Raw genomic sequence first — 12,687 nt, 5'->3', positions numbered from 1 at the left:
GTCAGTATACGCCATTTTCGAGGCTGCAGTCATAGGTTCTGCAGACCATTTTCGTGCAATCGTCATCAACGAGAAATATTTACATATATTATTATATCGTACACTCTTAGTAATATCATTAATAACACTCTAATGCGACGGTCAATATGGTATATTAAAATATTAAGGTGTACGCGACAGACGCGTTAGGAAACTCGTAAAAGCGAAACTGTATTTATCAACAACATGTCGCAGTGAGATTCTTAACTCCGCGGTTAAACCGCGGTAACGCGCGTGGTCACTGTGTACCGTACTACCGTAACATTATAGTGTTTACGGTATCTATCTATAATATAACCACGGTACTTCCCATCGGTTAGCCTTCTGCGACATCGATATTCGATTCTTCTAACTAAACTTTTAATATAGTGTTGCCTGCAGACGTGTTGTGCGCAATTCGACGAAATTCCCGCCGCGAATCGATCCATAACCAACCGTTTTCTCGCCGCCGTTCGTAAACGCGCAAGTATTATAATTTATTATTTATGTTTATGTATTATTTTATACTGTATTACCTATATAGTGTGCGGCAAAGTGTTGTAGTCGTGCAGTGGCCGCGAAACAAGTCTGAATAATGATCACCCCTGACCCGACGACAAGTGCCACCCGTTTCCCTAGGATTACGCGCGCCAGGTGGTTGAGCGTCAAGGTAGGATGCACAAATTCACCTCTATAATATTATATATAGGCTATATTATTATTCACAGTTTCCAGCTTTTAGAAACAGACAGTTTCATACGCCTCTGCGTCTCTACGACCGTTATTTAGAAATTGTAACTAATTGTATTTACATATTTTAATTATTATTATAATATGGGTATAGTTTTGGAAAATCCGTGGAAACCCTTGGCAAAATATTCGCGCTCGACATAGTAAACATAATATACTCAGCATGATTATAATATAATGTAAAATAATATGTACGAGTAGTCATAATAAATTACACCAGCCAGATCTGCAGCGGTATTATAATAATATTATTGTTGCCTATAGTATAATGGCATTGTGGTATATTGCAGCGTAATGTGTGCAGTGAAAAAACACAAATTCCTACATATATACATGTATATGCTGCATTTCTAACTTTTAAAAAAGCAACATTTTTCCTGTTTAATCATTTGGAATCTGTCATACTATTTTCTCAATTAGTTTATTATTGTACGTACCTACAATTTCAACCGTACAGTTTTAAAAGATCATATTATATAATAATATTAGTATTGCATCTGAACAATAAGTCATAGAATATCGTGGATCGTTTATAGCAAGGAGCAATAAAAAATATTATTTTTAACGACAAAATTGAAATTAGGGACGTAAAAATGATGTATTAAATGATTTCGGTTAATCTATTAATTGGAAATAAACACTATCTCAGTAGAAGACGGGTGCGATTATGGATTCTAAGAAATTATACGTTAGTCACTACCGCCGTCGAGGGCAATCAAAGATAACAAGATAGCCCTATTACAATAAACAGATGTGGGTATGCCTATAAGTTTTATTTTCTAATCTATATCCTGTAGACGCCAGACGGTTGTAGTAGTACGTATAACTCAGAGATATTGGGGTATCATCTCAGAAGTCAGAGTACCATATTATATAGTTATACGACAAACGTATCTTTTCAATAAATTGTAATGCTACTATAACACATATTTTGAAAAATGAACCTATATACTGTAGTCTGAAAAATCACAATAATTATGCTGAAAATCCATATGTTTGTTTAATAGTATATTCGTATATACTTTAAAGTCACTAGGTATACTATATGGTGCATATATTTTAATGACTTGGGTTCAGGACTTATAACGTCTAAAATAATTTAAATAAGCGGTTCAAAACTTAACTACGAGCACTCAGAGAACCGTTTTAAAATATGAAAATAAGTAAAAAGATCAATCCTAAAATGTTTACCGCCCTCGACTTAAAAAAAATCTGGCCACCCATCAACGTCTTAATTTGTCCTTATAAATTTATTCAGGTACGTAACTTTTTAATACTGCACTAGACTACTAGAGGATAAAACTGGTGTTTTTGATTGTACACTTATAAAATAAATTAATACACGCACAAAATAACGTCGAAACAACACGACAAAAACAGCGCGCAATCTAGAATCGGCTTATCATAATAATGTACCTTTATACCATCGGTATGCCGGGAATCAGTTATCGTTTGTTTTCCCCTGCTCGATTGACGATTATTATTATTACTTTGGGAATTCTGAATTTGGATTATTTGTATTGCCTCATCGTCAAACGAATAGCAAATAAAAGACGGCTTGAGTATTACCTACTATTAGATACCAGTTGTTATTAAGTAATAGAATAAAAATGCAACTTTATTTCAATTCTTATCGAGGAACGAATTATAGATCTTAAGAATTTAATCAGATTTTTGTCAGTGACTATACCGTTCGCGTTACCTCAAAGTAGAAAATATAGGTAACTTTATAATATATTTTATAAATTATGAAAAACAACATAAAAAAACTTTAAAAAGACACTGGAATACGTGAACAAAAGCATCTCTAAATTGCATATTTAAAATTGTAGTAGGTAAAAAACTTCTATAGCACTTCATTAGTTAGATTTTTAGCCAGGACAAAAAAAAATCAAATGCTTCAAGTGTCGAACCCTGTTTCTGACCCTATTGTACGTTATTTTTAGTTTTAAGTTATTTGTCAAGTCCATATTAAATTTCTAAACTAAACTACAATATAAAAATTATAAAACTATAGCTTTAGTCATATAGCACCAATAACATGTTGGTATGTACAAATTTGGGACAGTGCTAAACCATATTTTAACATCCACCTAATCCAAGTTTTCTAAAATATGTCTCTACGTGTTCTTACTGATGCCCCGCGGTATATTGAACCAACATTACACATTACAACATTACACAATGATCTACAATATGTGAATGAATGACTTTGATACACTTCATTACAATTTTACAAACGTTTTCATTCCGAATTAATCTCCAAATCTAACCCTTTGATAAAAATAAATGGTCTTCCTTTATATTCCTGATAACCCTCTTCCCCGATTAAAACGTAGCTGGATTTGTGATTTACTAACATGTACGAGCAGTATTTCTGCATTACAGTAGAAATATTTACAGACCGTTCGAAAAATATATGTAGGACGTAGGTACCTATACCTAAGACCCAATTTTAGTTTTTTATAGCGATAATCATAAGACTGAAGTTAACATAGCTTAACAAGTTTAAGTAGGTCAGAATGTTTTTTTTTTTTTTTTTAACACAATTTACTAATTGATTACAAAATATTATTATTTTCTTTCTTATACTTATATAGGTTTACATTTGTATAATGTTTTAATAATGCTCGTATTTAAAAGAGATAGACTTAATAAATGTCTTGGAATTGTTTTGCTATTGAAATATTATCCCGATGTCTAGACTAAGACGTCTGCAGTACTCAGCTAGGTATAGTTAAATATTCAAGATGAATTAGTAATTAGTACAAAAGAAAAATTAACGGTCAAAAAATTTTGTCTCGAATAGAATATGTAGTATGGTCATTAAACCTTTAAATAGAGGGTGCTGGCTACATTATAGCAGCTGCGATGAAAAACCACTGGACCGCGGTCACACGAGCAGGTAACTCCGCGCACCGTTAGTATATAACATTTAATAACTAAACAAGACAAAGCTAACAAGTGTTGTATGATAATATTAGAATCGGTTTGTCAATCATGTGTATAGTGTATTCACTTTATGCATTATGTAGTCACTAGTGTTTATTTTTTAAGAATCTGTAGGTCCTGGTGCCGTTGTATTATGATTTACGTAAATTGAAAACATTCACGTTTCACAATCAAAATAATATAATTTCATGTTACATTATCGACTATACGTGCTACAAAACGACTGACATGACTTATAATCGAATATTTGAATAGTCGAATTCCTACGAAGTGAGAATTTGTTGAAATACCGAAAATCCGACCTCCGGAATCGCTATTCTTGTGTGAGATAATGATGCACGATTATATTGTACGATACTACGATGTATAGTATAGACCCATTCACTTTTACCGCACAGTCGTGGTTGTAAATGTCCCTATAGTAGTTAGGTACTTGGATTTCGTCATCAATGAACAAATCGTAATCACATCGATAAGATAAACTATTGACCGTTTTATCCACCAAGTCGTTACTCGTTGCATCTTGGATACCCACTACGCTATACTATTATAATGTATTATAACTTATAAGCAATATGCTCGTCGCTTGAAGTTGTGTTATATATTTTACAGTCGTATAGTTTGTGAATGCATCATAAATGCATCCGAGCCAGAGAATTTCACGCATTAAAAACTACAGACGCTAACGATAGCGCTCACGTGTGGTTCTAAAAATCGTTGGAATTTAAATTGTGATACTCTATATTTTATTCTTTAGTGCGGCGGTATTGTTCGAAAAATATCGTGTTAATTGGGCAGATTATAATTTAGGTATACAAACTGATAAATTCGTATTTTCTAACATTTTTTGTCAAAAATAGTTTTGTTATAATAATAATAATGAATATATAAACTCAAAAAAGTTATAAAATAAACCCTATACACTTTAAAAATAATAAATCATATTAAAAAAAAATTCTTTATTCACAGACTGCTGCGACGGCAATGACAAAATATATAGCATGACCTACCTCGATTAAATACTTGTGAGCTATGACAAAAATTAAGTTTAAATGTACAAAAAAACATTAATTACATTTATTGCGTTTATCGTATATGCCTATTATTATTAGGTAGGTATTTTATTGTACCTATTCGTATGTTAGTTTTACTTGTAAGTACACCTATATATCTACTTTATATACATAAAAAATAGATCCTGATCATAATATTATATACTTGTGTTAATTTTGTTGTTCTGCAGCTGCCTTCGGGGCATTATAATCCATTAAACCAACGAACTATACAATATAAACCTACCTATTACCTATAGGTACAATTTTAATTTTAATTGTAATGATAATATTGTAAACTCAGTAAATTTTTTTATGCATCTAAAAACATCATAGTTATTTGCCTTATGATAATATTTATACATATTATTATGTTAATTGCGAACATATATTTTACTCTGATGTTTAAATTCATATACATTTTTTTTTGTTATACTACCTATACCTATATTATTATCCTTTCTATAAGTATATAATTTCTTTTAAAAATGTTATTATATTCGTTATAAATAGTATTAGTGGCTTTGTCACGTGTATAGTACTCGCGCGTTGTATTTAAACGTCGATGTCTTTTATTGTGCTATTGCTTCATATTATATTTTATTATAAATACAGTTCACGAGGGATATTATGTTTTATCTCGTATATATACAGCTAACTGATCCACAGAAAATGAATTTAGGTCATTTATAGTCATTTATCCTTTTGGAACGTTCTCCTTTTGTCAATTTTAGTATATATAGATATGGACCAATTCTATGTTATGTGTCTTTGACTATTCTTATTATAGTCAATTGACCACAACTTGTCCACTAAGGGTTTCGAAAAGGGCCATTTATCAACGGGGATTATTTTTGATTTTTCGATTTCTTTAATTTCACAGTAGACATTTTTGTTTTGTTGGTATTATTATTTCGTATTTTGTGGCAATATAGGGATTTTTGAGAACTTAAATGCTCGCTCAAGAATGCTGCACAATGCGCTTTATTATGATGATATTATGTAAACAAATGATAATTCATGGTATACATTGGTCAATATTTATTATATAATTCACACATATATGGCTATATGGGTCAATATAATATGGGCAACACGTTAGGGCGAGCATTTATCTAAACAGAACACTTTTAGACATTAATCCATACAACTTTTGGTCGTAATTATACTTCTCAATTTAGTATCAAGTTTGCAGGGCTCATACGTTTATTTGCATATATTTTCATATTACACTGATTCCGAAACTATTATAGCTTTACCTAGAGGCTAGAAGTAATTTCACGAGGAAGTTGTTTCAATAGCCTCCCAAAAATATTGAAAGATTTATTGCTTTTTAAAAAACGTCTTGATTTTAATTCTGATCTATGCTAATTATTTTTATGTTACTGATTAATTTTTTTTCCACAAACCGTTGTTCTAATTTGTACATGTGTTTTAAAGTATTTTTTCTTGTATATAGTCTATAAAATGTATTGAATTATTTTTTTTGTTATATTAATTAAATTATGTTTTTCTTATAAACGTTGTACTTAAAAAAAATAAACAGAAGATGTTATATTTGAATCAGATTTTTTTTTAGTTTACTTGAATGAAAAAATAATCGCATAATATCAGGTGCCTGTTGAAAAAATAAATTTATTTGAGGATATTTAATCAAATAGAAGTTTTGTTTTGGATAGGGGCGGAAAATTGTTAAATGCACCTCTGTTTATAGATAAGTAGCCCAACGTTTTTGCGCACATTTTAATTTTTCATCAGTTTCTTTTCGTAATTTATTTGTTATTCTTCTTCACAAACACGCACACAGTGCACCTACCTGTAAGAAACACGTCGTCGCATAATATTACACGAAAATGTAGCGCATTTACAAATACATACGACTCGATTCGGTGAGTGATTCAAATACGATATTCGAGTGAAAATTGGAATGCTTTCCGTAGCAGTTGCGCACCCAAACGCGTTATCAATTTCCAGGCATATTTTTCATACTGCACCCAAAATATAATACACATCATAACAGGTAGTCGACGGCCGTCGAGTCAATCAAATATTTTCACACGCATATAATGTATAATACGATATATATGTATATATATATTATTACAATCATATACTCAGCCAGCGGTGCAGGTTGTTTTTTTCGGGACGAAATTCTGAATGGCGAACAACTACTGAGCTATACGCTCTCATTGAAACATCATATTATTATTATTATTATTATTATTATTATTATGTATACATGTATAATGTACAATATATGTGTCAATTCGCGGTCTGCAGAAATCGGCCGCCCCCGCAGGTAATTCCTCCGGGGGTAATGCGCTGGGAAACGTACACCCGATCGGTTCTGATGAGAACCCGCGGAGCGCGACTCGTGTTTTCATCATGCGTGATGTATACAGTGTCTACTCACACACACACACACACACACATGTACATATATAATATTATGTACCTACCCACCTTCACGGACTACCTACTTTTTTTCTTCATCTTTTCCTTTTTCCCCTTCCTTTTCTTTCTGACGCCGCCGCCGGTGTTTGCATTCATCGTACAGGTAGTACAGTGCACACTACAACAGTATAGTTCGCTCCTTCAAAATCGCTACTGACCTGACACAAACGAGAAATCCGGCCATTGTCGACGAACCGCGATGGGATTTCGAATGTTTGCTGCGTCCCGCGATCCCGATACATATTATTATTATTAATATTATTACTATTACATCCCGGTTGCCGCCTGCACATCCGTTCGTGGGTTTCTCACGAGTGTTTTTGACACGCACCGCCCCGATCGGGGCCGAATCGTCTCGCGGCAGGTAGTCGCGATGACGATCGTGGAAAAGCAGAAGACGGAAAAAAAAAAATTATAATAATAATAATATAATAAACCTGTTCGCCCTTCAGAACCCTGTCAGTGCACTGTTGCAGGTACTCGATGTATTGTGATATATTGTACTATATTATGTACATTATTATGCATATATCGTACAATCGTCTTCGGAAATCGCGGCAGCCGCGACGAGACGGCTTAAAAAACGGGCATAATCGCAGGGACTTTGGCGTCCCGGGAAAAAATCCAACAAAAGTATATGTATATTGTGTATCACGTTTTTTGTCTTTATTAAATATGAAACACGTTGACAAAATATTGATGATATTATATATAGGTATAGGTAATGCGTTTGTTAAATAATACAGAAAAAAAAAATAAAAAAAAAAAATAATAATAATAATAATAATAATGACAATAATGATACAAATAATACATATTATAATATATTCACGACACATAATTTTATATTATAATACAGAATTATAATACTATGTGTATATTATATTTATTATATACGATAATGACTGTTATGATATTATATATAAATTACGTCGTTATAACCGCGCGTGATCATGCCACTCGCTGTTATTGTGTACAACGACGGGAACGACTAGTTAAACATTATGGCGACTTAAACAGTACACCGGCAGTCCATATATTATTATATAATGTGTTCGTTTTAATGCACACATATATATATATATATATATATTACAATGATAAAAATATAATATAGTATATAAGAACGTATATTGATATACGCGTGTAATAATAAAATTCGGTTGTATGTATAAATATAATAGTGTGTATAATATATAAGCGTGATATCGTAATAACTAGCGTTCATGCACCCAAAGCGAAATAATAATATTTTTTAATATAATGATATTATAGGCACCTCCGGGTACGGCGAACGGGCGCTGACGGATTTTCACGATATTGTACGTGCGCGGTGTGTCACCGCATCAAAACCGTCGTCGTCGCCGTCCGCACATAAGTATACCCGTTAAACAAAATTAAAGTAATAATAATAATAATAATGAAAATAATAATAGTAATGAGTCGCGGGAGACAAAAAAAGAACTTAACGTCTAAACACAGTGCGGGGATATTATATCGATGATAGTAAAGTGACTAGGGTACGTCTAATAGTAGATAAAACATTTTACATAATAATATTGTGGACACGGGCGCACGTCGTAGGTAATGCGGATCGGCAGAGATTTAAATGCCTTTTTTTTTTTCACAAGTCTTTTTTTACCGGACACTCTTTCGGTTTTTAACAACATATAATAATAAATTACAAAATATAGGAATGCTCTATCGCGCCCGCGTCGACAAAAAAAAAAAAAATAATAATAATAATAATAATAATAATAGTTTGTAATAATAATAAAAAATAATAATGATAACCATAAACGAATATGATAATAATAATAATAATGATAATATAAATAATATGTTTAATAATAATTTAACATATAATATACGCAATAATGGCGGTACAGCTGCGCAGCGGCTATATATATATATATATAGGTAGTGGCGCAACGGTTGCAGTCATCTAAACCGTCTGTTGCTGTTGCTGTTGCTGTTGCTGGTGGTGGGGCAACAGCCTCGGACACCCGGTGTCGCAGTGCTTGGTGAGCAGCGACATGCGGCTGAACGTCTTGCTGCACGTGGTGCACGAGTACTTCTTGACGTCCGAGTGGGTCTGCAGGTGGGCGCGCAAGTTGGACCTGTCGGCGAACGCCCGGTTGCAGTGCTGGCACGAGAACGGCTTCTCGCCGGTGTGGGTGCGGATGTGTCCCTGCAACAGCCACGGCCGGCTGAACGCCTTGCCGCACAGCTTGCAGATGCACGGCAGCGTGTGTGTGCGGATGTGCATCTTGAGCGCGCCGAGCGTGTTGTACGCCTTGTCGCAGTACTTGCAGTGGAACGTCTTGGCGGCCGCGGCGCACTGCGTCTCGTCGTCCGTGCAGTGGTACTGCTGGTGCTTGGTCAGCCCGGACAGGGTCGAGTACGTCTTCGAGCACGTGGCGCACTTGTACCGGCCCGGGGCCGCGGTGACGGTGACGGCGGCGGCGGCGACGTTGGACTTGCGCTTGGCGCCGCCTCCCGCTCCGGCCGAAGACGACGCGGTGGTGCCGTCGCTCTCGCCCGAATACTGCTGCAGTTGGTACTGTTGCTGCTGCGGCGCCGGCGTCTGTTGCTGCAGGCGTTGATGGTGCGACGGCGGCCCGTAGCCCGGCGATGCGGCCGACGCCGACGAGGCCGACGACGACGGCGGCGGCAGTGGCGGCGACGAGTCGACCGCGTCGGCCGACGACGGCGACCAACCGCCGACCGCGGTCCGTCCGTACCAGTTGATCGGCAAGGCGGCCGGCGGGCTGCGGATCGGCGTCACGCCGGCGGCGGGCGACGTGAGCTGCACGAGCGGCTTGAAAGCGGAACCGGTGCGGGCCGAGTTGCCGGGCGGCGATAGGGACGCGTCTCTGGCGACCGTCATCAGGGCCGGCGGGTACGGGACCGCCGCGGGCACGGCGGGGTACGCCCTGTCCGCCACCAACATCGTGCTGCCGCCGTGCTGGTACATGTAACCGGACAGGTAACCGGTGCTCGGGTACTGGGCGGGCACGGGCCTCGGCGTTATGGCTTGCACGTAGTGATGCCGGTTGTGGTGGTGATGGTACGCCGCGACCGCGGCCTGCGCGGTGGCCGGGTGGTGGTCGCCCGCGATGTTCAGGCACAGCGGTTCCAGCGGACCCGCCTTGACGGCCGTCGGCTGTAGCGGTTGCTGCTGTTGGCGGTGATGCTGTTGGCGGTTGTGTTGTTCTTGTTGTTCTTGCTGCCGCAGTTGCTGCTGCTGCTGGTGCTGGTGCTGCAGCTGTTGCTGATGTTGTTGCTGTTGCTGTTGTTGTTGTTGTTGTTGTTGTTGTTGTTGTTGTAAGTTTTGGATGTAGTACGACGACACGGGCGCCACGGCGTTTTCGTGTTGTCCGTACGGTGGCGGCGGTTCTCTTTTCACCTCCACCGACGCGACCGATTCCGATTTGCATTTCACGCTCAGATCTTGCGGTTTAGTGCTCAGGTTTTCCGGTTCCAAACATTCGTCCGTGTTGTCTGCGCAAAAACAAAAATCATTTTCGATTAATATTATTTATTATTTGACACTATCTGAATCGATAAGTATTTTTTTTTTTTGGTTTTTTAACTATTATGTTACCATCTACCGTGATGTTTATTTATTTTACGTTTTTATTTGATTTTAAAGATTTTTTCGGGTGAAATACTTTAAATGGTCTGTATAGCCTACATTAAAATATTAATGGCGAAAAACATAATAACATAAGGTATAATATGAATAATATTATGAATTACGACGTCTTAACGAGCATCAAGTTACACGGTATGATGGAAACATTATCAATTATATGGTTATAATTTTTTGATTTATCGCATCGACGGAAAATCTATGTGCAGATTGCTCCAGCGACGCTATCCTCCAGCTCCAGGATTTAGTGCAGAATAAGGAGCGTGCTGTTTAGGACTTTGCCGGGTGGGCATAATATTCGGGATAGTTGACGACTACAATAATACTACTTCATGCTCAGGTTTCGTCAGTATTTCGCTCTACATTCTTATATGGAACATTTTGAGTAGGTATATACTCTTTAAAAATCCTGAAAACGTAGACGCATAACCCTAAGACTGAGACGCGCACATAACCATAGCATTCGACACAATGCTCTTGACGTTATTTTTATTTCTGAGGCTGTCGAATTTATTTTCGCAGGGAGACGTGAAAAAATAACCAATTATTCTGTTTAGATCGAAAACCTTAATATTATAATATCATGTCGTAACATCGCGAAAACCGATATCGTTTCTTCTGCCTGTGACGCAGAATTACTTGTTTTCCGAGCGATGGTTTTGGGGTCTTATTATTTTTGGTTCTTCAAATGGTGACACCCAATTTCGTCCGTCGGACTATAATAGTGCTAAGAAAAATATCAGTGTCGTACTATTATAGCGGTGACGTATAATTGGGTGTTTAACATGCAGTGATTTACATCGCCGTTTATAACGGTTTATTTATTTATTATTATTATTATTATTATTGTTGTTTGGCGAGGGGTGAAGTGCACCGTATTGCGAAAACGTCGTGCACCGAATCAAAAAAAAAAAAAGGGTGACCCTCGGAGGGCATTTCCCACGGTCGGTGCCGCACTGGTTCCCATCATCACACTATATGTTGCGCATCGTCGTATATGATATACATGATATTATAATATTATTCACGTGGCGAGCAAGTGAATTTTTTTTCCAAACGTAAAAGGATCTATATATACATATACGGGTACGTCGCGAGTATGAGATAATATATTATAAAAACACATCGAATTATCAAATATTTCTAAAGACGGCCAAAAAAAAAAAACAACCCGTCGTCTTAAAATGATTTAAAGATTTACGAATGCGCGAGATGCACACTCTCGATGATACGACGACGTACGCGACAATGGTATATGAAATATCTCTTATGTGATTTTAATATTTACCGAAATCCATCTCTTCTTTGATGTACTCGTATTTGACAAAGTGCACGGGACGTTTCTTGAGCGGGCAGTGAGAGTAGTCCATTTTCTTCGAAGTCAACTTGTGGTGCATCATCGTGGCTGCCGGTTGGTCTTCGAAAATATGCATTGTACGTGCACTCCGAGCGCTGCGGCTGCAGGTCCGGGGCGGCGGCGGTTCGTCTGCGGGCCTCGGGACGGGAGAGCCGGAGACGGCCGAAAAATAATTCGAAAAAAAAAATAAAAAAAGAACGTATAATTCGTTCGGTGATTTTATTTATTTGTTTATTTATTTTTATCGAATCACTCGCGGAGGAAAAAAAAACGTAGTTCAATAAATCATCGAGTCAGTGTGTTATCGTTGCAGATCGTGCGACACGAGACGAGAGACGTGCGACGACGGCGACGGCGACGAGTGGAATGTGATGTACGTGGTGCACCGGCGTCGAACTCACTCTGAGATGCGGTGCGGCGGCGGGCGCGTTCTCCGGTGTGGGTCGCCG

The 12,687-nt window shown here is 37.3% G+C and overlaps 1 protein-coding gene across 1 annotated transcript; it reads right to left on the bottom strand.

Moving 5' to 3' along the window:
• Positions 1–9,056: 9,056 nt before the first annotated feature.
• Positions 9,057–12,314, bottom strand: LOC111035119 (protein glass-like). Its single transcript, XM_022316635.1, has 2 exons — positions 12,170–12,314; positions 9,057–10,730 (listed from the first exon to the last, which is right to left on the bottom strand). Exons 1-2 carry the CDS (start codon positions 12,312–12,314, stop codon positions 9,172–9,174), a joined length of 1,704 nt encoding a protein of 567 aa, XP_022172327.1. The 3' UTR covers positions 9,057–9,171.
• Positions 12,315–12,687: the final 373 nt, after the last annotated feature.

Source organism: Myzus persicae, unplaced genomic scaffold (genome assembly GCF_001856785.1).
Source record: "Myzus persicae strain clone G006 unplaced genomic scaffold, MPER_G0061.0, whole genome shotgun sequence".
Lineage (NCBI taxonomy): Eukaryota > Metazoa > Arthropoda > Insecta > Hemiptera > Aphididae > Myzus > Myzus persicae.
This window is presented reverse-complemented; position numbering and strand designations above follow the sequence as displayed.